Genomic DNA, 26414 nt, shown 5'->3' with positions numbered 1-26414 from the left:
CTGCACCCATGCACTAAGGTTGGTAATAAAGTTATATTTTTGCTGATTCTTCCATAATGGGTCTGGTAAATATGTTAAGATGACTGCATTATTGCGACCTTCATGAAAGTGTCCATCAATAAGATAAACCTTGCTTATAGATTGCATGGGGGAGGGTTGAAGAACATTCCTTAGAGTTGGTAACTTGTTTTAGGGAGAAGAAAGGTAAAGAATTAGGAAATGTAATTCAATCGCCTTTGTATCTTGCAAAAGGCTAAAACAGGCGCTATTCTCAGATCTTAAATGTAGTATTAAACTATGCAATAACGGATCATTTATCATTCCATTTTTTTGCATCTTAAAAATCTGAAAGGATCCTCAAACACCTTTGTTAAATATTGTAGTTCAGAAATGCATTCAGATGTGAGACCTTGACACATTAAAAGTATAGTGGAGGAGGATTTTTGTGAATTTTTGAAAGGACATGCCCTCTCCACTTAAAAAAAAAATGCACATGCACAACCCTGTTCATGTGCGAGAGCATGCATAAGTCCATTTCTCCTGCACTCTCTGTTTAAAAGTTGCTGTTTGCATCAATCACACAAGCTTACTTTCCAAAACGAGATTTGCAATTTCTCCACTATGTGAGACTCACCACTGGTAAGTGAAAATGGGGACGAGCACGTAGGACGGCCTTACATAAACTTACCACCAGAATGATTGACAATTAGGAGGACCACTTATTTTGATAATACTCCCAGAAAAAGATCATTCTTCATTATACCTTTAATAAAAACAAATCAAAGACATATTCAAACTAAGGAGGAGGTGAGATGTTGTGACCAAAGAGAGAAACGGAGGTCAATTTCCAAGCTACAGTATACTGAAGGTCCACTCAGCTTCAAACATCATCACACAGCCACACTCTTATTTTGAAAATAGTGCTTTACGTGTCCATGAATGCTTAAAATGAAACCATAATATTTCTTTGAAGTTATCAATTCTTCATATTTGACTGCTCTTTGTTTTAAAACCAACTTCTGTTCACAGTCTCTTTACATCAAGTCATACTTTTTAAAAGTAAGTTACAGGAGAAGACTAACTAATGTGAAAGCACTGTTATTTAAATTCTCTAAGCATCCTGGAACACTTCAATAAAATAAAACTCGTCATTTAGATTGAAAAAATTGCATTTTTCAAAAACACTCGCATCAAGATAGGAGATAAAACCTGCTTAGCTCAAGAACCATACTGGGTTGTTAAAAAAAGACTGTTCTGTCTGTGATTCAAGTCATGCAGCTCTTACTGGAGGTGCACAAATTTAACCGGCTGCTGTGAGACTTGAGGTTGGACTTTTTCAATAAAAACTCAAGGGCAGTTCTTCCTTTAGTTGTCAAAAAGGAGGAATATGTTGCTGATGAGTCTGTCTTTCTTCTCTGCAGGGGGTCATTCCTTTACCAGGAAACAAAGTTTCTGAACATCCAACCAGCGGAGATGAAGGAGGAAAATTTCTTTTCGAGGTCATTCCAGGTAGGATTATATTTTCAAAGCCTTTGGCTTTCACTGAGCAGCAATCTGAACCTTAAAATGAATCACTAATGTCAACTGTTTTCTTTTGCTCTTTGTTTTCGCTAATGTTTTTTTTTTAAATAAACCTCTGAATAGATGGATTAATGCTGACATCAGGTTATCAAGTTATATGTTTATTATATGTTTATTTTACAGGGCAGAAAACACAGTTTGCTGTCTGAAAGGTCTTTGGTTGCATTAGATTACACTTAAAGTAATACCAACTGAATCCAAATGTACCACTTATATATAAAAAAATTTTTCACAATTACATCACACTTCCTATGGTTTCATCACATAAAATCCTGTAAGATAGCTAGATGTGTGTGGCTGTAACATGGAAAACCTACAAATATGTCGGCAAGACAGCACAAACAGCTTAGAAACAATTAGATTACAAGATAAAGAAATGTTGGTTTATCCCATTTAGGGCAAGAAAAAATATCTTTGTAACGTAAAATATGTCTAAATTCCTTAATGGATGATGTTAAATCAGCCGTGTATGTTGGTTTGAGTGTATTTAGTGGTTCAAAAGCCCAGCAGAATACACAGGATGTGAGCAACAACCGCTTGCTTCTTTTTTTGTATTAGTCTGTCTCCTCGGGTGTAACCAACTGAATGCATCACAGACGACACAAACACACAAGTAACAAGACAACCTCTCACATGATGCGGCACGAAACTTGTGGTATGCAAATAAAAAGAGGCTTTATTACACTCCGTGAGGAGAGCTGATGCAAACACACTCCGTGTGTGTTATGTTTTCTTGAAAGCATCTTGGTGTTTTTGTTTGTGGCTGGTAGAGGAATTTACACTTTCTTTCCTAAAAAGTGTAAATTCCAACAACAGGAAGGACTATATAGATATCTATGTATTTATATATATAATTGTCTTCAAGGATGGCACAGGAAGTTTTAAGAAATGTTTTTTAGCCTCTTAAAAACTACCAACTTTAAAAGCTCTGACCCATTGCAGGTGCAGTGCTGACGGGTTTCAGTAAAGGAAGTGAAACTCTGCATGAAGCTAGCTTTATATAAAAAAATATCTAAGCCCAGATCAATACTTAGCAATAGGTGTAAACAAGAAGCATCTTTGTGGTTTAATATATTTACTGAGGTGTTTGTATCACTATCACAGAACAGAAACATCACAAGCCTTGCTCATTTATATTATGTTTTTTAGTGAAATACCTTTCCTTTTTATATAAGAATCAAATATGGGAAGGACAATAAAGATAGACAGGCATATGAGCAGCACAATGAGCTGAATAGCATGATCAAAATCCAAAAACATAAGATTGTCATAAGGAAAATGAAGTAGTTATTGTTAAAAACAGGCACTGAGATCAATCAGGCAAGGCATGATTATAAGCAATACAGTGCAGTGAGAAGTGAAGGAGAAATGGGAGCTTAAATACCAGAAGGAACAGGTGGGAAGCGTGAGTGTGATGGCAAGGCAACAGGTGGAGTGAAGGAGCTTAATTGGATGGTGGCTGTGTCTGAGGGTTTAATACTGAAATAAATATGAATGGAAATGGAAAGAAATGCAGGAACAAGTTAGGAAACTATGAAGGAAACACAAACACAGACCGAGCAGGAGTAACTGAGAAATAAGAATAAATTACTAGAAGGTTTAAAGGGGCCCAGTCATGTGCTATTGCTATAAAAAACACCAAAATAAATTTGTTCATGTTAGAATAAATTAATTTATACCAGGCTTTCTTAATCATAGTGTTTACTCAGTCCTTTTGAAGATAAAAATGATTTTTACACCAGGCGTTATCAAAAATATCGAACTAAAGTGAACTAAAGAAGGGTCAACCTATAGAACAATAAAAAAACAAAGAAAATAGTCAAAAAAAGCAAAAGAAAATCTCAAAGACCTCTAAATTATTTTTTGATAGCTCCGTCAACTACAGGTGGAGGATTGGTAAACAGGCCCTTTTCAGTACACTGCTAAATCTTTGTAAGAAAATAAAACTATATTATTTTCAGCGGTTAGCTGAATCCAACCTGAAGCATGGGTTACTGGGATGCTGTTATTTTACTGGAATAGAGATTATTCATGACAAAATTTGAGGTTTCCAAAACCTTAGTTAAATATTTACATTTTTTTTTTTTTCTTGGCATTAGCAGTATATTGCATTATTGTTCCGATTTAGGAGAACAGACTCAAAACTCAACAGAATTGATATTTAAATAGCATTCATGATAAATGATTGGTCTGGTTTCTAAACAGGCTATTTGACATTCAATATAATCACAGCAGTTATGGAAATTTCTCCTTCGGATTGCCAAAGATGGAGCTTTGTCACAGCATTCTGCTGAATACCTGCATGTTTAAAACATTTCTCTGCTAGAGACTTAAAGAGAGACCAAAGAAAATCCTAAAATCTGCCCCACCCTCTGGTCCCTCAAACCAATGGAAATACCAGAACATGGCTTATTCTAAGGGAGCTAAGGAACACATTTAAGATGTGTAAAGACAGCTAATGAGGGAAAAGCGCAACACATTTATTCCACTGCTCTAAATGTGGTAGAAGACTTAGAACACTACTCATACTGATGGGTGGCGAGGGGGAGGAGCTTGTATAAGAGGTCTGTTGTCTTGTAGTGAGTGTGTATGTTGGGGGGTTAAACATGAGTATCTGCCTTCTGCTTTGGGGTTTAGGAAATTTGCTCCTTGGATTAAAAAACTCTGAATTCTTTTTACCAGTTCTCCTCTATGAACTGGAAAAACACAGAAACAGTTTTGACAAATTTCACTGAGAACATTTCTGCTATTTCATTCACCTGCACTGAGAGCTCTCTGCTGCTATTTTTATTCCAACCTCTTGTTCACGGCTCTCTGGTTGCACACATCTGGTTGGTGTGTGTCTACTGCAGAAATAAATGTACAGAACTAACCACACTGCAAACAATATTTAGACTGGAAGCAAGATCTTGTCCATATTTTTAGCTGTGCAATAAAACAATAACGGTATAATGGTTCTTTTCTTTGCTCCACTAAACTGAGACTTGTGCTGCTGCATTGTTTTTATATGCAGACATGTTTTGACATGTGCATGCTTAGAAAAGAATGCAAGACTATACCTTTCAGAGGGGATGTAAAGTAAGTAAAATTGATATTTATCTTATCTGAACTACACATCGCAGCATCCACCCATTCAGGTTTTAGTTTGCACTTTTATCTCCAGCTTAATCCTCTGAAAAATGCCCAGATCGCATCAATACAGCCAGATCAACTTTGAACATCACAGCAAGCAAACAACACGTCCATACACTACTTAGACTTTTCTTTAACTGTACCTATTTAAGATTAGTAAATACTTGTTATATCTTCATGCAGGCTGTATCTGAACTTTCCTAATGAAATAGACTGAAAGTGATTGCAGAAAACTCTCTGATGTGATTTTAATAAAAAAAAAAACATGTGCTTACTTTTACCCAATCTCCAATAAACAATATGCTTTAGTTTAATGTAGTATTTTTTTTTGTTAGTCCCATATCATTGGTTCAGTGTCACTGTACTCCAAGACACAGGTGGCTGGCCAAATGATAAGGAATATGAATGTATCAAACCCCATTTGTTGATTTTAGTGCAAAAAAAGTGATTTTAAAAAATTAAACAGGAAGCTTTACTATTTACCAGCACGAAAAGCTCCACAGCATAGACAATAAAGCTTAATATTTCTTTCCATTTTGAATAGAAAGTAAGAAGAAGTTAGAGATGATTGGAAAAGAAAGGTTATACTGTCCTCATGTGGTTATTAAACGTATAGCAGCTGTTGCGGTTTTTGTTTTTCTTTTTTTCTTTCTTTTTTGCTCCTTAGTTCTAGATCACTGCACAGGAGACAGCAGTAGTGACCATCAGTTTTGACTGGTACTGGTTTAAGGCATAACAATCATTCCCAGACACTATTAGATACATTTTGGATTCCTGACTAATGTTCCCCAGTTGGGCTTCCTTCATAGAATTTATTTTACAAATGTGATATAATTCTATTTTTACTTCAAAGAGATTCTCTCAAGACAAAAATTATGACTCAATAATGGGGAATATTTCATTTTATGTTTATATCTAAATGCAACTGTATTATTAGAAAGCACCAAGTTACATTTAACATGTTGAAAAACAGTAATAAGCAGGAGAATATAAAGATTAAGATAAAACATTACAGTGTACAGCATTTTAACAAACATATAGATGTTGATAGATTCATACAGAAAAATATTTCAGTACGTAGTGCTGATTTTTATGTTTGAAAATTTCAGAAATACATTATTATCTGAGAAGCTGATATGATCCTTTTAAAGGAAAAACAGCAGCTTGACAAAATGTGGCCTTTTTAAAATTTTTTTGATATTGTTAATCAATACAGTCTCTTTTTTTATAGCTCCTTTTGTCGTTCTGTTGGATGGTAATTTGAAATACATAAATTCAAACAAAGAACCATTCACCATTTAAATATTCTCTTTCTTCATAGAATGATAAGGCAGCAATTTGCATTACTTATTTACACTGATCAAGCAATATTGTTTTCTTTTTTAGAGGAATTTACTTACTTCTTTTCTTAAAAAACTATTTTCAAGTTAACTGAAAGCATTACAACTATAACAACACAAAACTTTCTATAATTCACTTGATTATTTTTAAATTCATTTAATGACTTTTTGAAGTATAGATTATTTAATTTTATTATATGAAAGCATGAGTTTTTGAATAGAATTTTTTATATTTATAATTATTTCTAAAAATGAAATGTATTTATAACATACTAATAACAACTGTTTCACAGTTTTGCAACTCCTAACATGTAAAGAGAGTTTTTATTTCAGGATAGCATTTTATATTCAACATCTGAATCTGAATGGCAGAGAAACTTTTGTTTTTCTAGGATGTGGATAGTGCAGCAAAGGAGTTACGTTGAAGAAAAAAGCATTTCTCACATCACAAATCATCCCTTTTTTGTGCAACTTTATGTTTTATTTTTTAATATGCAAGGATCCTGTCGTAAATCTGAACAACACACACATAAAATAGATGTATGGTTCCTCTTCCCTGCCACTGGCTGACCATTTGGTAATGATGATTTAGAACTTTATGAGAGCAAAAAGATGGTTTATTACGGAACAAAAAGGGGAAAGGCTTCAAGCCATCAGTAGAAAAACACACCACAGAGGATGAAAAAAATAAGAATAAGACCGTAAGAATAAAAATAAAATAAGAAAAAATGACAATAAAATAAGAAAAAAAAACTATTAGCAAAATACCCCCTTAAAAAAAATATCAGTAATGTAACACATGTAAGAATTGTTTCAATTTTCCCAAAAATGTGGGCTGCAATGATTCTCCTAAAACATCTTAAAAAACAAGAAATGGAGAAAAGAAACATGACAACAAATGGAAGAAAATACAGGAAACCAACTGGTTATTAATCTAACAAAAAAGCAGCAATGGAGTTAACATGAGGAATTGTGTCAAAGTTAGAAATGAAGTCTTTCCCTGTTCAGTCGCTGCTAGGGATTGCTGATGGCTTTATGGGTTTTTTAGTATTACGAGTTTTATCTAATCAATTCTTGAACACATTGTTGCGCAGTACATCAAGTCAAGCTGTTGTTAAGACCAGCTGGATGTTTAGAATATCTTATACAAAATCAACTTTCTCATGTTTTAAGGTATTTCATATATTTTTTAATTAATTTTAATTTTTACTTTTGTTCATCATGTTCAAGATAGCTTACCTATTTCTGGTCCTCTATGGACATTATTTCCTATTTTCCTTATTATTATTATTATGTTTTTTTAAACAGCTAACATTATTTCCTACATTTCCATGACTTTGAACCTCATCTTTCTTTTATAGATGATCTCAAACTGCTAGAAGAGCAGTTTGGTTTGCTAGATGCGCAAACCAAACTTTCTTAACATTGGAGAAGCAACCTTTTACAGTAGGTCCCACCAATACCAACAATGCCCAGTTATTACACATACTAAAAAAAAATTGCACCTGCAATTTAGCCCCTCTTTGAAGATCAGGCCCTTAGTTTACTACCACCTGTGGTAGAAATGTGTTTATAATTAATAGCTTGAAATTGTTTTGGAGGCATACCATACTCGAAATGGAAAGATTTGGATTTTAAAAATGTACAAAATATTTTTAGCATGGACAAAAGAAAAACTTGCAACCTTGACTACTTATATTGCAAAAGTCCAGTAAAAAAAAAGAAATAAATAGATATTCACATGTAGATTTCATCCACTAAATGTACCTGTCTTCTCATTACACACCCCTTAATTGTATTGACCTCATGACTATAACTGACTGATAAGACAGCAGACAGACATGCAATTTTCTAACCACAGACAAGGGTGCTGTTTTTAAGAACAAGGTAATTCATAGTCTGCTTTAGCTGGCAGGATGACTGAAAGCACCTGAAGCTGATGATTAAATGATGAATGGAAGAATTTAAATTAAACAAACCAGCATGGGAGGCCTTTAATTCTCCAAGCAGTTATTCTTCTTGTTTGGTAGGATTATGACAGACAGAGAATATTACCCTGCAGACAGTGGTATTTGAGGTTAAGGAAGCCCCTATGGAGTAGTACACAAAACATGAATCTGTCATGCTGACATTTAACTATAAGGATTTATGGATGTAGTTTTCAAATGAACCCCAGTGCCATATTAGTTATTAGATAATGTACGCTGCTATTACTTTGTGCACTAATGTGAATGTGTGTGGCCTCGAGTTGAGCCTCTATAAAGGTTCAGTGACCTGTTGGAGAACATGCTAATGTAGCTATAATAGTTTACCTTTTCCTGTTTATTACAGCCTACATATATATTATAAATGATGTTTAAATTATAATTCCCTTTGCCCTGTCAATACAGTAATTTGCAATCATTATATTGCAAAGTACAGTTTTTCACTACAACAAATAATGCTTTATATTTTGCAAACCATTAGAAACTACTGCTTAATATCAATGCTCGGGTCAGCGGCCGGCTAGCTCTAGTGGTAAGTCTCCCGTCCTGCAAACAGGAAGTCTGGATTCATATCCCAGCTGAGGGGAGTGAGCTGCCAGCGTGGATCCTTAGGCAAAACCATTCACACTAATGCATGCTTTGGGAAGCAGCAGCCAAGTAGTTAGGAATCCTGAGGTTCTGAGTTCGAGCCCCACTCCCACACTCTGGGTCTCTGAGCAAGACCCTTAATCCCACACTGGCACCGCAAAATGGCAGCCCAGTTGTAGTGTAGTATAGTGGCTTACTAAAAGCCTGCATCTTCTAAAACCCCATTGGCCTAAAGTAAAATATTAGCTGCTGCTTGTATAACCGTTAACTGCATCCCTTCTAGATATAAGACAAACAGTTAGAGCATGTATTTAGACAAATAAAACAATTCTATTTGTTTTAATTTTGTGTTTTGCTTTATTGTGATGCTAACTGTGCTGCTCTGGAGCAGGCTAAGGGTGAATCAGGCACTTAGTGATTCAAATGTTGTTTCTGTAATGATTGTTTTTGTTTTATTTAGCTTCCCCATCCTCTCATCTCTCTATCCAACTTAAAATATTTAAAAATAGTCCTTATAAACATCCTTAAATTGTCTTTCTGTTATCCAAGCTTCTAATGCTAAAGCTCTGCTAATATTAATGCAAAGACAACCTTTGTTCATTCTGTTCAGTTCTATACCCAGCTTTAAACTGTGAGCGGTATTAGCACCAGGCCATTGTAACTTCACATCCATGTGTAAAAAATGCTCACCCTTTTAGATTTGATGTAAATAAAAAAAGACTTAATTAAGATCTGAACTTTAACAGAGCCATCTTTACAGTTACTGTCCTTATAACAATTAAGCTTCAACCCCTGGTTTGGGTTTTTTGGAGCCTCTTATTTCAGCATTGCCCTGTTTTTATCTCCATTCATCTTCGCATCAACTCCGACCAGCCTTCATGATCCTGCAGAAGAAAAATAATCCTTCAGCTGAATTGTTCTTGCCTGGGTGATGGGGTCAAAGTTAGTGTCAGCTGTTTGCTTCATATGTTTCTTTTATCCCCAAAATGGCTTTTTGTAAAATGACAAAGTTTTCAACCATAGCTTCATTTTTTTTTTGTTATCCTCCATTCAAGTTCTGAGGCCATCACAGAATAGCAAGTCTTATACTGAGATTTTAAATAAGATAAATCTTAACAGCAATTGGTTGCACTGAATATCATTTTGGGATGTCAGAGTAAAGGGGTGAGAGATACAACTGCACAACACTATTGTATCCCCTTTCTTTTTATTTTATGGTTATGCAACCTGTTGACTTGGTCTATTTCGTTGAATACCCTTTATATATACTGAAAAAGCAGCTGAATTAAGCTTATCTTCAGGGTGGCTTAGAACTTTGTTAGATGGGGTGAGGAGCTCGGTCTTCCAGGAGAAGTTCGGAGTAGAGCCGCTTCTTCTCCACACCTAGAGGAGTCCTCTGAGATAGCTCAAACATTTTTGCCGGAAGCCACCCGCATGCCTCCTTCGAGACATTTTCCAGGCAGGTTCCACTGGGAGGAGGCCCAGGGGACGACCCAGATCACGCTTGAAGAATTATGTCTCTTGGCTGCCCTGGAAATGCCTCTGGCTTTCCCAAGCTCAGGAGGTGTCTAGACAGAGGGAGTTCTACAGTAAGTCTGCAGCTCTGATGACCCAGTACGAGATAAGTGGGAGAGACGAGTAAGAGTATGAGTATGAGTACGAGAATATTGAAGGTTGTTGTGGATATGTCCAAGATTAACACACCTGGACAAACTTCTTAATACCCCTTGTGTAGTTAAAAAAAAAAAAACCCCACAGTGGTCACAGCAATAATCTGAACATGACAAAAGTTTCAATTAAAAACATAATTATTGATGAAACTAAAATATTTTGACACACGCTTAAGTAATAAATCTAACTGGATGTAAAAAAAAAAAAAGCTGGACAATATGTTCTCACATACTGGGTTAACAATCAACTACATGTTTAACTTAACTAAGCATTATTATTCTAGGAGACACAATTTACAATTCTTAAGGAAAAAAGTGTTAAGTTCCATGTTTTCAAAATGAAAAACATGATTTGTTGACTATCTTTACATGTAAACTGTATTCCTTGTCCTCCATGCCGCTGGGATGTCTCTATTACTTCCTTTTCTATGATAAATTCCCCTCATGATTTGACATTTTCCAAAAGGGCACAAGCTGATTTTTTTTCTCCTTCCAACCTTATCAGTGTATATTATTGCATGAATGGGTGTGTTTGCTTGTGTATTACTTTCATGCACATTTAATGTTTTCCCAGTGGATATTCAGGGTCAATAAACAGCAGTCTGTAGAGCAGCAGTATTATTCATCCTCCTTGAGTGTGGGCCAAGCATTCTGCGTCTGACATTTCTCATACGTGGCTCCTGGGGAGCCTCATATCTCTCGTCACATCTTAAATCTGTGTCCTTCACTGTGCACCACTGCAACACATTACATACTGGTGCCATTACAGCATCAAGCGAGCATTAGAAACAAGGACTGAAAATAACCAAGAAGTAAATTATGCTGTAATTTACCCCTTGGCGTGAAACAGATTTATGTTACTTAATGTGAAATCCACTGTTTTATGGCATAACAACCATGAGGACCTTTTTTTTTTTCACAGCCACCCACTGTTTCGTTAGTGAGTTTGTCCCCGGGGGGGATGGCATTGGGAGATGTCTGATAGGATACAGCATGCATTAAATGTTTTAAAATGACAAAAACAAAATATGTGAACATTGAAATAAAACATACCTATTTCATCTTTTTAATTTTTATTGTTGCTAAAAAAAAAAAAAAGCATTTATAGACAGCAGTGTCATAGAATAAAGACAGTGAGTTTATTGTCAGGTCTGCAAAAAACTGCAGTGAATTCTTAGCCCAGTATTTTCATTAGGGTGTCATGAAATACACTCTTTTCAGCTCAAAACTATTCATGGAAAAAAAATTCTCTTTGTTAAAATTGATTTAAAAAAATTATCTGAGTCCTTATTTTCTTTTGTAATGTAATATTTGTTTTTGTTTTTTTCTTTTAATTTTGGACACAAATAAAAATCTTTTCTTTTAGTCCATCAATTCTGAAGTCAATTATAGTCGAAACAACTGTGTGCAAAGGCTTATATGGATTCATCACTGCTGTAAATTACACAATGGGTTGCAACATTTGGTCATTTATTTTAATATTCCTTTTCCTGAATAGAATGATCAAACAAGAAAGTCAGCAATAGAAAATGAAATGCAAAGTTTTAACTGTATTTATTTTGGGGTGAACTGCTTTCAATCTAAAAAGAGCAAAAAACCTTTAAACATGCTGGCTTGAGAGGACAAGAGTGTCCTGATTTATAGTGGAACGGCTTCTATTATAACATGGCTGAAAGGTTTCTCAGGGAGAATAAAGCCCTCCATTTAAAAACAGAGTGAAAAACTACATTACACTCTACAACTGCTAACATAGACGAAGAACCCCTCTTTTGTAGGCATTTCCTGTACTCTGAAAAAACTTCAAGAAAAGCTTGCAAGCCGGAAAGCACCATGCCAACTGTAAAGGTTGGGACTGGCATCTTCAGGTTGGGTTTCACAAAGTAGATAGCACCATTTCATCAGGAGATAAAATTATGTGGAAATATTGAAGCAAACATCCCTACATCATCTAGGAACTTAACGTTTGGGCAAAAACAGATCTTCCAAATGGACAATGACCCTTAGCATGCTGGCAAATTAGTTACAAAGGTCTTTAAGGACAACAAGTCAATGTCCATAAGTGGTGATGACAAAGCCCTAATCTAAGACGTATAGAAAATGTGTAGTAGAGTTAAAAAAAGTTTGTGATTTTTTTAATGTTAATCCTACTATATACTTAAACATAATGCAAAACCTTTTCATTATAAAGCTATAATTAGTGTAAAAAAAAATCTGATATTCATCAAATTGGCAAAATCCTTTTTGCTAAACTGAAATATAATTGAGTAGATTCATGTCTTTCTATAGCAGTCATGCCCAAAGTCTGTCCTCGAGGGTTTCCTTCATTCAACACAGCTGATTTTCATTGATAGCTGATTAACAGGCTTTTGATGAACTGCAATCATCAGAATCAGCAGTGCTACAGTAAAGCGGGGAAAACTCTAAAACAGGGGTCACCAAAAATACTCCATTTGTGAAAATAGAGCATTTAATCATTTTAATCATAAAGAGTATTTAGAGTGTTTCAAAATGAAAATATAAAGAAAATTAGGAGTTAAACGAAGCAACACAAATATGCTTATTATGGATGAAGTTAAGGTGAATGGTGATCCCTCCAGTTCATAGGTCAGTATTAGTAGCCCTTCCTATGATGAAATATCTATGAAGTATCCCTCAGCCTTATAAAAGGTCCTGTTGTAAAATCTGCAGGACAGCAGCAATCGAGGACCGTCTTTGGTCATGCCTGTTTTATAGTTCATTTATTGTCTGCTATCAATTGTTGGTAATAGATTTAGAAGTATTAAGACATGCTGTTTTTACTAGAGATGCGCTGATACAATTATATATCCAATCTGACATTAACTATTTAGCTTGATTGATATTGAATGAATGACATCAATCCAGTATCCAATGTAGTAATTTCTTTTTTTTATTTATATCTAACACAGAAATACATTTAGTCATCTAGTAACTTCAATTCTTTGTTTGCATCATTGTGTCATTAGGCAGAGTACACACGCAGCTAGTGATAACTTATAACTGTTTTTATTACCTTTTTTTTTTTTTAGCAATGTTTATGTCAATCCTCATGCCTTTACTCACATGGTAAGGTATATGGTTTATGTGTCATACAGTATTATCAGATTGGTATCAGGTATTGGCTGATAATCGGATTAGTGCATCTCTAGTTTATTTTTTTTACCACTATAAAAGATAACGTTTTTTTTAAAGCTACAGTGTGTAATAATTACAGGGATATACAGTCAGAAATGTAATATATTATACATAACTATGTTATTTATCATCATCTATGAGCTCAGCCTCTTAACTTTAATATTTGCGTTGCCTTAGAATTCGTTATTTATAACTACATAGGAGCGGGTCTCGCAGCCATGGAGGCAGACATCTTGGCACTACGGCAGCGCAGAGCCAACAAACTAGCGATTGCGAGATCGCCAAAAAGTCACAACGATGTAGAAAAATAACGGGTATATTTATTATCTTAAGTCTACATGAAATCTATACCCTACTCAGACTAATGAAATACTATCTGTAAAATTATCTATGTAAACAAACCTCATCACTTGAGAAGGTAGGTGATGCGGACGTCGTGGAAGACATTTTGTCCCGTAATGCTCGTCGTACTGTTGGGGGGGAGAAGCGGTGGGGGGGAGATGTTCATGTTGCTGCAGTCTGCAGTCTGACCGCTAGATGTCGCTAAAAGTTACACACTGTACCTTTAAGTTAAAATACAAAAATAATCTCAATATTACTCTTAAATCATAAACTTTTTTAATTAAAAAAATGTATTTACCTTCTTGCCAAAATAATAATTTGGAGCACAAATTGAACCTAAAAACTGTAAAAGTGCTGAAAGTCTGAGTTCCTTTAAATCAAGACCAAAAACCCATTTGTTTAGGATTGCCTTCGACTGTTCTAGATAAACAGTTTAACTGAAACATCATTAGTTCAACTTTTTTATTTTCTTTAGTCCAATTGTTTTTAATGTTCTTTTTTGTTTCTGCATTTTTTTATTTTTTGTTTCTGTGTTTCTTACTTGGTTTGATTCTGTTTTATTTTCCTATATTTTAATCATGTAAAGCACTTTACATTGTCTTTTGCTGAATTGTGCTATACAAATAAATTTGCCTTGCCTTGCCTAATGCTATGTTTTAGTGTCTTAGATGAAAAAACGTTACAGAGTAGCAGTTTAGCCTAGTCATGTTTAAAATAGCTGTTGTGTTGACATAGCAACATATATTTTTAGCTGAAAGTTGTAGTTTAAATTGATCACCCTTGAAGTGGAAATCATTTTGAACAACAGTTCAAATTTACATCTAAAATGACTCATATTCATATAAAAAATGAAGCAATATAAAAAAGGTTGATCTGGGGTTCAAAGCTTGTTAGGATACGAAGCTAAAACTCCTGCTGTCGGTGTAGAGGGTGCTGTCAGTTTAAATTACGAGCCTCTGAATCTATACAGTTCTGCTTACCATGAGAGCTATTTGAAGGCCTAGTTGCCAAGCGTGGGTCCAACCCAGAAACTGGAGACGGAAGATTTGCAGATACTTCTTTGGATAATTAATAGTTTGCAGATAAAAGTTGTATATCTGTGACTCAAAATTTAGTTGAATTGACAAAAGTCAGCTTTTAATATTGTAGACCCAGAATTTTTTTTTTGCCCGATTACTAATATTGTTTATTTATAAAATATTAAAACAGTGGCCTTTGGTGAATCATAATCTGAAGAAGGTTATGTTCCTTTAGAAGCAATAAAATGACAGCAGATGAACCTCAGACAAGCCATTGAAAAATTAGAGCGGTGGGAGGCATGTGGTTGTAAATCATGCAGTGCCAACAGGTACAGTGTGTCTGCAGAGGTTCTTAGCAGACTTAGTGTAAGTGAGAGGGGGCCAATGAAGCTGAGTGGTTGCATTATATGACACATTTTCCCCTAGTAAATAAAGCCAGAGGGAGCAGTCCACAGTGTCCCAGATGGCCAGGTGTGGAATCCAAAGGGAGACAAATGTTTGGGGTTTAGCAGAGCTGGGTTGTGGCTTTGCAGGGCTTTGGAGTCTACTTACTTGATGTGTTTTTTTGTGTTTCTTTTCTTTTTGAGTTTGTTCAGCATGAGGAATCTAGGTGAAATAGACACAAAAAGTGTTAAAAGGAAACTGAGAGTCAACCCATAAAAGAATAAGCGGGTTTGAAAGGTAGTGACAATAGTCTAACCTTATGTGGTTCTGTGTTTTAGGGACTGCTAGTGGTGCAGCAGGAAGTAGTTTGCATGCTTTTAATAATGGGTGGGTTGAAGGGTACTTTGGTCTCCCACATAAGGAAGACTCTAGTGTGTGGGATGTTCTGACACTGTTCATTAAAGAAGAATGTGGAGTGTTACATTCAGTGTGAAATAAAGATTCAGAATCTGACAAGAAGAAAATCTGATATTACAATCAAGTGAAAAGGGGCTTTGATAATTTTGAAATAAACATTTTTTTTTTTTTTATGAATTGGCTGTATTGTGGAACAGTTGTTTGCATGGCTATCTTGTAGCATGGGTTATCCCTGTAGCATGAGGGTATTTTGCTGCCATGTTGGTAGCAAACATGGCAAACATGGGGCCAAATAATCTTACAGCAGGAAACAATGAAGGCTGCAAATGCAAACAGTTGAATTGAAAAATATGTGTCTTTGTTATCATTAAATTCAGACCTATATCTAGTTAAGAATTTGTGGTAAGGAAGTTCAGTGGGACTAAATTTAAGCTATTATGCAAAGAAAAATGCTGTATCTAAAAACTTATATGCAGAGCAGATAGAGACATAATGCAGAAACTGCTATTTTAGGAGCATATTTATGTCAAATTCTTATTGTCTTTCTATCTGTTAAAAATGTGCCATCATCTTTCACCAATGTATTTTATTTTTTTTTTTGGTCTTTCACATGCAATCCCAGCTAAATGTGTTAAAATGTATAGCTGTGAAACGATACAATCTTTTAAAATTCCCCAATAGTTGTGCAAGACCCTTTATCCTTTGTCTGCAAGGAGGAAAAAATATTGATGTGCATGGTTATTTTTCTTCTGATTAAAAGGAACATGATTGTATTTATACATCCTTTGTTTTTATTAATAGATGTATACAGTCTAAACTTTGCAGCAACATCTGATTGATTTTTTCCATGATCTTATCATACATGTGTAATGCAGGTTGGATTATTTAGGAGCTCATAATGACAAAAGCAATAAATTGGAAGATAAATATCGATGGCACAAAGTAAAGCAAACCATAACCATGTAATGGTTCATTCTGAGATCTCATGTTGCTGAGCTATTGTATGTCTGAAATGTGTATCATTGTTTTAAATTGCTTTACTGACAAAAAGCAGATTGTTCAGTTTTTTCAAACAATAAGCTACATGCCTTTGGTATGTTTAAAATACCTGCCTCATTCTCATGGCGACAGTATTCCAGACCCTCTTCCTCCTCCTGCTTTGTGTCCATGCGTCACTATTACAGCGTGTGCGCCTGCAACTGTAGTGCCTGAAAGCACGGTGGGCTGGAGAGAGTTAAGAACAGGACAGGAAGCTCAGAGGCTTCCATAACAGCCTTATTGAGGAGATCGGCATTTGACATGTCGCATTCCAATCTCCGTTATCAGCCTCCTGCTTAGACCTCCATGCATGACCCCTGACCCCCACATGTATCAGGTTGGCTAAGTCTGGCGAAGAAAGATGTAAGAGAACCCTCCACTACTGCAGGGTTTCTGGTTCACAGAGTGTTTGTCTGATGGGGGCTCTTGATGTGGACTTCCAGACGATTTGGTATGTAAACAAGTTTTTCTTTTCCTCGCTAGATAAATATTTAGATCTCCCCACATCCAACAGTTGGTTCACTGAGCGAAGACCAACAAGTAGAATAGTTTTGGTGTTATGTCCTGCTGGGATTAGGTCACTGAACGGATGCCAGTTAATTGAGACTGAGATATTAGACTTAAAAGAGATAGATAAGGAAATCATTAAAGACCTTTCATCCAACGAGAAAAGTCTGGGTCTCAGGGTTTCTTTTCCAACAGTAGCAACTGCCCTGCCGACCATGTACAGCAGTATTTATAGAGCACTGCGGATGAGTCATTTGGCTGAGTGCCCTCCCTTCGTTCCCCAGATTTACAGATCCCCACTTTGGGGAGGGCTGCCTGATTTATGATATCCCCACCTCCCTCCACCCTGCTGCCTCCCACCCGTCTTACTTCCTTCAGAAAAGAGCAGACACACCATCTTTGCCTTCAGCTTCCACTCTGTCATTTCTGCGTGAGCCTCAGAAATATGCTTTTGTTGCCTTTTCCTTTAGGAGAAGTTTAGTGGAACGGCTTACCAGGAGGCAGAAGAACTACCCTCAATCTGACCTCACCTCGCTCTGCTGCTGAGCGACGTGTCACCATGACCTGCTGTTGACTTATACAAATTCAAATTGTAGGCAGCAAGAAAAAGTTATATGAGCCCAGAGGAGTGAAGGGCAGGGGAGAGGAAAACATGCAGCATTTAAGAGGAAACCAGAGAAGATAGCCCTTTTTTATTTGTGGCTTAGAACAGTAGCAGATGAAGAAGTGGCATCTGGGGGGCAGTGGTCAGCAGAGTGTGGCATTTTGCACCCTCAAGCCCAAGTTGAGAAGGGGGCAGGTCTTCATATGCTCTCCATGGACCTTAACTCCAATCCAGGTGTGTCTTTTTTGTTTGCACTGCAGAATAATGAACAGACTGCATCTCTAATTGAATGGCTTGATGGATTAAGAAGGCTGAGACATTGCTTGACTTTGTATTGTTTTTAGTTGTAACTAAAAGAGAGGCTGTTTCATATTTTCTACATATTTAGATTTCTCTTGGACTTATTACACATCAGAATTAACTCTTCATTACCAGCTAACAATCAGCATGAGACAACATAAGAGTCTCAGGATTCAATCCCCTTGAGTAAACACACCCGTGCTTTATGGTGATGGGGATTCATGTACAAAATTAAACTGAAATGAAAAACTTCCTAAAACATTGTTTGATATATTCAAAATGATTTTACCTAAAAAATATAAATATCTTCTTCATTTGTTTGTTTTTCATAAATACCAAAAATATAGAATAGATGACATTTATAGATTTATTTGTTATATTTGTAGACTTAGACTTAGACAAACTTTATTGTCATTTTGCAAAAACAGAGTGTATACAAAACGAAACTGCGATTTCAAAAGTGAATGAGTAGCTTACAACAGTGAAATGAATATGTCAATTTATAAAGTGCAGCAGTGATCTGAAGAATATGGTGCAAATGCAGTAGAAACATTGAATTGAGTTCTGTTTAAAAGGGGTTTGAAAACTTTGCCATGTAGTGACATTGTGTGACAGGATATTGGATTGTGGTGTTTACTCATGCTATGTTAAGTGTTCATTAGATCATCCATGTTGTTTGCTTTTGGTTTTCTAGTCATATTCTCCTGGAATCCGCTTTTTGTGTATACATGTAGTTTTTATGTAATTCATAGTCATTTATACCAAAGTAGCTGCTTATTAATCAATTACACCCACCAGCTAATTTTTCCTTTAACTACTCCTCCCAATATCTAGTTTCTGTTTCATTCATCTCTAACCTGATTGTCTCCAGTCTTCTGTCCTGTTCCCAGCTCAGTGGTTTGCTTTATTATTTCTCATGGATTTTAAACCCACTGAAAAACTTGAAGCATTTTGAACTTCGGTATAACTTGTTGTCGACCGATGCCTTTTAGTGAGTTAGCCTTTAGATATGCATTATCAATATACCAGCCTATAGCAAGGTTGTAATGTAGCTTATGTAATGCTAAAATTCTTAATTAACTTTTAAAAACTGAGAGGTGAGGTAAACTGTAAAAAAAAAAAAAAAAAAAGGTATTTCACTTTAATGGGATATTGAAGTGCCATCAATGTTCTCCTTAAAAAATGTGCTTTAGCTTAAAAAAGCCTTCCACACAAGAAAAAGTTCAGCTCTCCAAAACTGCATTCTCATGCCGGGGTCAGTTTTCACTCCGCTCTGCTGCTCGCGGCAAGATAACAGAATAAACGGCTGAATTCATAGCTCCCAGCCTGCTTGTAAATCCATCCCAGTAGGGATGTTCTCATGCGAAAAATCTGAAGCAACAGACAGGAGAAGGAAACAGGCAGGAGTAATTCTGCTTTAGACAGAATGTTGGAGGGGGAACGGGATTTGATTGAGGTGTGGAAAGCAAGGGAAGGAGGGAATAAAATCAAGGATGAAGAGTTATATGTACGAAATCCCTTGCAGTAAATGTTGAAATAACTGAATCTTTCACGTATGTTCTTTTTAAATGTAGGACAGTTTTGAGAAGTTGAAAGCATAAAAAATCTAATTTGTGTGAAGCCAGAATTTCAGTTAGGACTCCAGAACAAGGTCAGTCGCATATTTTCTGAACCAGTTCTGTGATTATGTCCAAGTGTTGGCCCCTGGAGGGAAGTAAGTCATAACTTTCCAAAAATATTTCTCAAGTTAATTCCTTGGGTGAATACTGGAATAAGAGTCTAAAAAAACAGTCTTAATTTTACTTATTTGCTGTTTCACATCCAAAATTTGAACGATAGATTAAAAAAAAAAACAAGCTGCATGAAAGTTGGTAAATTGAATATAGTGAGTGATGGTTTTATTATAATGTCTTGACAGAAATATAAAGCAGGTTTCCAGAATTTGCTGGCCAGCTGGTGCGATAGCGGTAAAAACGTCCTTGCTTCTGGGTAGTATTCAAAGAAATTGAGAACTATCTTATGATCTGCAACAGCTGCTGATGGATACACAAGTAAAAGCTGCTTATACCTTTCAAAATAGATTTTAAATACAAACAGTATCAGCAAAGCCAGTTGGATACCTTATTGTCATGATTTTCTTTAGAGATTGACCCACATGCAGTAAACTACTCAGAGAACAGGGGTAAAAGTTTGAACAGGTTTATTGATAAGGACAGCGGGGGTTGGATTCAGGAAACTCAGTGTGCTGGTGAACCGTAACTGGAAGAGGGACGGGAACTATCAGCGGTTAGTTCAGGATCCGTGGGAACTTTGAGTGATGGCTGGAGAGACAGAGAAAACAGGACTCACGTTGATTGAGAAGACCTCTTCTCCCAGAATCCGGTCAGTGTGGGTTTATTCAGAGGTAGAGACTTTTTGGAGGGCGGACAGGTTAAGACTTGGTTGGATCCTGAGAAACTATTGAGCGGACTGTCACTTGGGATTCCAGGGGGGCTTGAACGGAACTTGTGGAGGTTAATTCCCTGCTCAGTGTGAGGCTAAAAAAAAAATCCTTCCATGGGAAGAAGGCCAAACATCCAGCTTGCAGGAAAGCTTCCTACCGAAAAGGCAAAGACAAAGACAAGGTTAGGCTCAGCAAAACTCAGCTTGGCTAGAGTATCCAAAACTGGCAAACACTCTGGCGTTGAGGTAGTGGCAGTCCACCGCTCAAATAGTCCTCAGTAATAAGCCAACCAGCCGCAGGTGTTTGGGAGGACCAACGAGAACCGGGCGCCACCTGGTGGTGGAGGGAGAGAATAACACAAAAACACAATCCACACAAACTGGATTCCTAACACTTATGTAGGTCCTCAGCTGGTCTCAAATGGTTATAAGATAATCCATTCCTCTTTGTGCCCATGGTTGTATTTTCTTATACCTTCACAAATGACATGTTGCCAAATGACCATTTTTAAGGTCCAATTCTCAAACTTTTTTCAAATCGGTGAATTATGACTTGGCAATAAACTTTACCATTCCATGTCCTTTTTCTTTAAATTTTAAAAACATGGATTGTCCGTCATCTGTTCTACATAATGTAGACAAAGGAAGTAAAAATCATTTTGCAAAATGTAAAACATCAAGGTCAAATATTTCATGTAATAAACACAGTAACATCATCTTAAAGCCAAAGTTTATAGCATTTGAATACTATTTATTTAAAGTTAAATCTTTTAAGGGTGGTAACCATTTAATTTATAACAGGCTCTAGACCAGCAAATCATTAGCTTAAAATTAAAAGAATTTCCTTTTTTGTTGTTTTTCTAAACACAGCTCTATCCAGAGGGTTATACACTACTTGGAAAATAATGGCTGCTTACATCCTAACCACAAATCCCCATTTTAAGAAATCAAAGTAAAACTCTTAATTAAAAGACTCATCCTTAAAAGTTGATATTTTCAATAATTCAGCAGCTTGAGCTGAAAAATCACACAGAAAAAGCATCACCACTAGGATTTTACTGCCTCTGCTACTTCACCAGAAATCTCTCTCCTTTTTTGCACTTTCCTTCAACTCCTCACTCTAAACTGCCGTTATTATCCTTTAGTACCTTTTTTTACACAATGTTGTCAAATAAAATAATAAAGCATCATTGCCATGACCAAAAGGGAATACATGCTTCCCTTTTTGCTTTTACTCTCTTAAATCACACAGCCAGAGAAATAATCAACAGTGAAAAGGCCTCTCTCTGGAAACGTATCCTAGTTTAATTCATGATGTTTTACCTCACTGATCACTAAAAGTAAAAACTAGAGGTGAAAGGCTTATAAAGGAGATGATGGTTGATACATGCCACTCAGATTTATCTTTATTCATCAAAATAAACTTCCCCCATGACAGGTCTTTCATCCGCCAAATGCAATCAGGTTAACGGACATGTTGGTTAATACTTCAGCGCCTGAGACAGAAATAAATGCATTGAAAATTGAATAACAGACTAAAACTCATATGTGTTCCCATCACTGATTGTCTGGGAAAAAGACTTGCTGCTGTTACTCACAACAGAGCAGGTCAGCCCTTTGTGAAAGGTTCAAAGGACTTAAGAGAGGCTGATACAGCCTAGCAATTTTGACTGTGGGGAGTGCAGGTGTGCATCTACCCTGAAGCTCTTGTCAGTGCTGAAAGGTGATATTACGAGGTATCATTAGGCAAAAAAGCAGATACTTTTTCAAGTCCTCCTCTTGTTTTATTATCTGGTGCAAAAAAATAGGGTTTACTCCTTTCTAAACATGCACAGTTAATGTAAATGCTTAAACAGCCAGATCAAAGAACAACATGTAGATTAAGAGGAAAAACTCTATATTTTTGAGTTTCATCTTCACTTGTTCTGCATACATATGCGATTTGTAGGCTTAGGAATATGGTTTTAAATCTGATTGCAAAAACTGCATATCTGTGGTTTTCTGGTGTGTGCTTCATTTGGTCATGTTCACTCAATGCAACATAGTGAAATATAATCACATTACTATGAGAAGCATGACTGCTTCATCCAACCACTGAGGGGCAAATGTACACTGCAAAAACAATCCAGAAATAAGTAAAAAAATTCTTAAATTAAGTATATTTACCCTTAATTTGAGCAGGTAAATAAGATGATCTGCCAATGGAATGAGTATTTTTACTCTTAAAATAAGATAGTTAGATAATATTTACTTGAAATAAGACGATAAAATAGTTTTTTCTTATTTTAAAAGGAAATTGTCTTGTTCCATTGGCAAAGTGTCTTACTTACGTCCTCAATTCAAGGAAAAATTCACTTATTTTAAGAAAAAATAACTTATTGAGGTTTCTATTTTTTGCAGTGTACACGGTAAAAATATCTCCCCTGGATCAAGGCTTTGTTTTTTTAGTTCTGTTCTCCAGCTTTTTGAGAAACGTTGTTATCAGTGCGCTTGCATCTCTGATTGACTCCTTCAATTCCACTTGCATAACATGCGAGGAAAATTTTTATTTCTTTCATTACTTGCATTAATTATTAAGTACTTTGTTGTTTGAAATACTGGTTAAGGATCTTTTTGAGGGTCATCTGACTTTTTTTGTTATTTAGGTATCTGTTCCAAACTATTCACTGATTAAGGAACTTTTATTATGCTACTGTAGCTAGTAAGATCTTATATATGGACATATACTTGAGCAAAACTATATATTATTGCTGCTGCATGTATTTACCTAAGAGATTCCACAGGGAAAAAATATCCCTGACACTAGTAAATATTAATGGCAATATTTTAGTCAGCGAAGTTCTCATCTGCTATGCTGCTCCTGAGTTGAGACTCGGATATGGGAATGACATCATTGTTTAACAGTGTGCCATCTGCAGCACAAAGGGAATTAACTATTGGCAAGCTTTACTGTAGTGCTGACGCTAGCTTGTACATAAACAGGCTGTAGAGATTCAGTTGTTTTTTTTTGCAGTGTTATTTTTTTTCAGGAGACTGCAACTAATACACTTTGAAAAAATATACTTCAGCTTTATTTATTTAGTGTAAAGCATCTGTTTTGTTGAGCTGTGATATTTACTAGATGCAGATGGTGTTTTGTTTTCTTTTTTATTGTCCTTCCCTTACCAGTGTCTGGTCACCTCATGTATTTCCTTGCTGTCATTATCTTGATTCCTTTTTATTTCTTCTGAGTCTTTATTTATTTAGGCTTCCTTTAATTGCGTTTTGCTTCAATAAATATGCTTGTTTTTCATTCAGCTGTCTTGGTAGCTGTCTTTTGTCTTTTATTAATAAAATCTTTTGGTATTTTATTAATAGTAAAACACATCAGAAGGTCTGTAAAGCAGCATCAGAATGTAACAGTTCCTCGTGGAGCTCATTTGTATAATCCCTTTGTGACTTCTTTGTGTTTATCATGCCCACTTGTGTTACAAGTTTGTAGCTTTGGGTCCAGTCTGAGGCATGGGTCCTCTTTCTAAAGTTGAAATTGAAACCCCTTACATAATGGTATATTTACAGCAGCACTGGCAGGACACAGACATTGCTCTATGGCTGGCATGAAATCAGAATGGAGACACTTGGCTTTTGGACAACTCTGTGACCGCAATGAACGGACTGACCCGATGCTTTCCTTCTTGTACTCATGACAATCCATTAAACCTGTATTACAGATATACTGTATGATGAGTTTCCCTGGTAGTATAATAAACAGTTTCACTGTTCTTCTAGATACTAATAACAGATACTACCTATTTGGATTGCCTATAATAATTAAAGCATTTCTCCTTATATACATCTGAATGGATCAAATCTGAGATTGATGTCAACATTATCCTCCATTTTCTATTGCCACGATTACCTACTTCCCTAAGGGCGCCAGTGAGAGACAGAAGAGCTGAACAATTGTTGTCCTCTTTGACCTCCCCACTGCTATTCACATTGTTTCTCATTCAGCATCAGATGGTAATGGATCCCTATCGTAACCATAGAGTCTGTGTTCCCACCAGATAAAGTCTTTCGGGACGCAGGTGCAGGCTAATGTTTTGGTGTCTGTCTTGAGATCTTTTTTATTAACGGACAAGGACCACCATGATACTAGGATGACAATTAGTCATCGATACCTTACAGGGGGGTCGAGCGAAATGGGAGAACCTTTGCCGGTATATGGAAAAGTGTAAATGTAGAAGAAATACTAACATGCACTGGTGGCTGAATACATCCACCATATATTCCTATAGCTTTAGTGTCTCTTCATTGAAAATGATGGAATGATTTGCTTAAATCTTTCATCTAAGACAGGGTAAGAGGAAATAGATAAGGCAAATATGAACATCCAATATGGAGTCACACATCATGATATAGAAATACACTCGTTGACTTTTAATGTGGAAATCAACAACACATTCTGAGCTGTAAAATTCAAACAGGGAATTGAATTCCTGCTTTCATTAAATATCTCTGAATTTCTTGTTTGAATCAGAAAGTTACCTTATCTTGAACAGAAACCAGCAATATGATACTTAGAGAAAAAGCAGCAATTATGACTCTACTACACAGGCCAGGCAGTTTGGGATAAGGTTTCATAATGATATTAGAATTTAAATAAAGCAATACTATGGATTGTTCAAAACACTTGCAGTTTTCTACAACTTTTATTCATTGTTATGTTAATTTCCTCTCATTTTAAACATGGGGTTAAAGTAAAGTTGAAGTTATTTAAACAGTTGCAAGTTTATTTTTCTAAAAGCAAAGCCTGAAAGGTCCAGGAACCACTTGTTTAAGCATCTTGCTTTTAATCATACTTTTAGGAACTTCTAGTATTGTAGATCCATCTAATAATGTCTATTTGATGCCTTGTTTAAATGATCTTTCTGTTGACATCATGCATTTAACAGTTGATGTTCTTAACAAAGCCTTGCGAAGTGAGTGAGGGATCGTGTGTTTGCTTATGAGGTCGTGCCCTCTGTCAAACTGAGGTGCTCTTAACTCAAGCCTTCACAGAGATCTGCCTATTGTTCCCATACAGTGCTTGTGTGTATAAGAGTGTGTGAAGATACTAACCAACCCCCGTTGCAAACCTCTCCTCCCTCCCTCCCCCTTTCCTTTCTCTTTCACACCCTCTCAGCTGTGCTCACTCACTCATTTTGAGCTGGGCCAAAAACCGGCAGCATAGATCCTCCACTCAGGATCTCCCCCGTCCTTAAGTTAACCGAGGCTGCCGGGACTTTGTAACACCATTCAGAGACTGTCTTTTCTGGGCCGAGAGGGTGAAAGAAACATGGAGGTGGTTCATCAGGCTGTTCATAGGGACTATGGAAAGCCTGGTTTGCTACCTCTACATCAAGGTAATAAATCTTTTGAAAGACCATTTTTTCTTTATTAATAGTAGTTACGTGAAATTTTGGTGAAGACTTCTTTCTTCAAACAGATATATTTTTTTTTGTCTGGTGTTTAGAGTAATGATGAGGTAATGTGTGAGGATGACTTCATTCGAAAACAAAAGGATTTAGATCTCAGGGATCATTTTTGTTTCCGATGTTAATCCTCCTTCCACATGAATGGACAGACATTTTGCTGTGTGGAGCTGCTTGCTGCTCAGTGAGGGACTTCCTGTTATGTTGGAGGTATTTATGATGCAAGGACTTCTGAGAAGACTATCATTAGACACATTATTGAATCCCAACTTGCCCTTGCTTGCAGCAAACCAGACAACTCTTACAGACTAGAGAGAATAGACCATATGCATTAATTTATTTCCTTACTGTTTAAACACATGCAGGCTCAGGGGAAAATATGACATATATTGTCTTTTCAGCAAGGTAGTTACTGGATCTGCATTGTTTTCTGCGCCAGCTGCAGCTGCTTCCTCCTCT

At 36.2% G+C, this 26414-nt stretch overlaps 1 protein-coding gene and 1 long non-coding RNA gene across 7 annotated transcripts in view; one reads left to right on the top strand and one right to left on the bottom strand.

The window, feature by feature from the left end:
• arhgap24 (Rho GTPase activating protein 24) overlaps nucleotides 1-26414 on the top strand; it is an 82402-nt gene that overhangs the window by 28104 nt on the left and 27884 nt on the right. For 2 of the 6 annotated variants that reach the window (XM_038275017.1, XM_038275014.1), the window contains exon 3: nucleotides 1422-1509. In XM_038275017.1, coding sequence (XP_038130945.1) covers nucleotides 1422-1509 — 88 coding nt within the window. Of the gene's footprint in view, nucleotides 1-1421; nucleotides 1510-15360; nucleotides 15492-16998; nucleotides 17101-17552; nucleotides 17995-25676; nucleotides 25887-26414 lie in introns of those variants that run through there. The other 4 variants (XM_038275022.1, XM_038275020.1, XM_038275019.1 and 1 more) reach the window with 4 other exon arrangements.
• LOC119776557 lies at nucleotides 9703-17340 on the bottom strand. Its single transcript, XR_005279794.1, has 3 exons — nucleotides 17303-17340; nucleotides 15363-15416; nucleotides 9703-10221 (listed from the first exon to the last, which is right to left on the bottom strand). It is a non-coding gene; the product is annotated as an uncharacterized LOC119776557 (long non-coding RNA).

This window comes from Cyprinodon tularosa, unplaced genomic scaffold, assembly GCF_016077235.1.
Source record: "Cyprinodon tularosa strain WSP-4 unplaced genomic scaffold, ASM1607723v1 ctg94, whole genome shotgun sequence".
Taxonomy (NCBI): Eukaryota; Metazoa; Chordata; class Actinopteri; order Cyprinodontiformes; family Cyprinodontidae; genus Cyprinodon; species Cyprinodon tularosa.
This window is presented reverse-complemented; position numbering and strand designations above follow the sequence as displayed.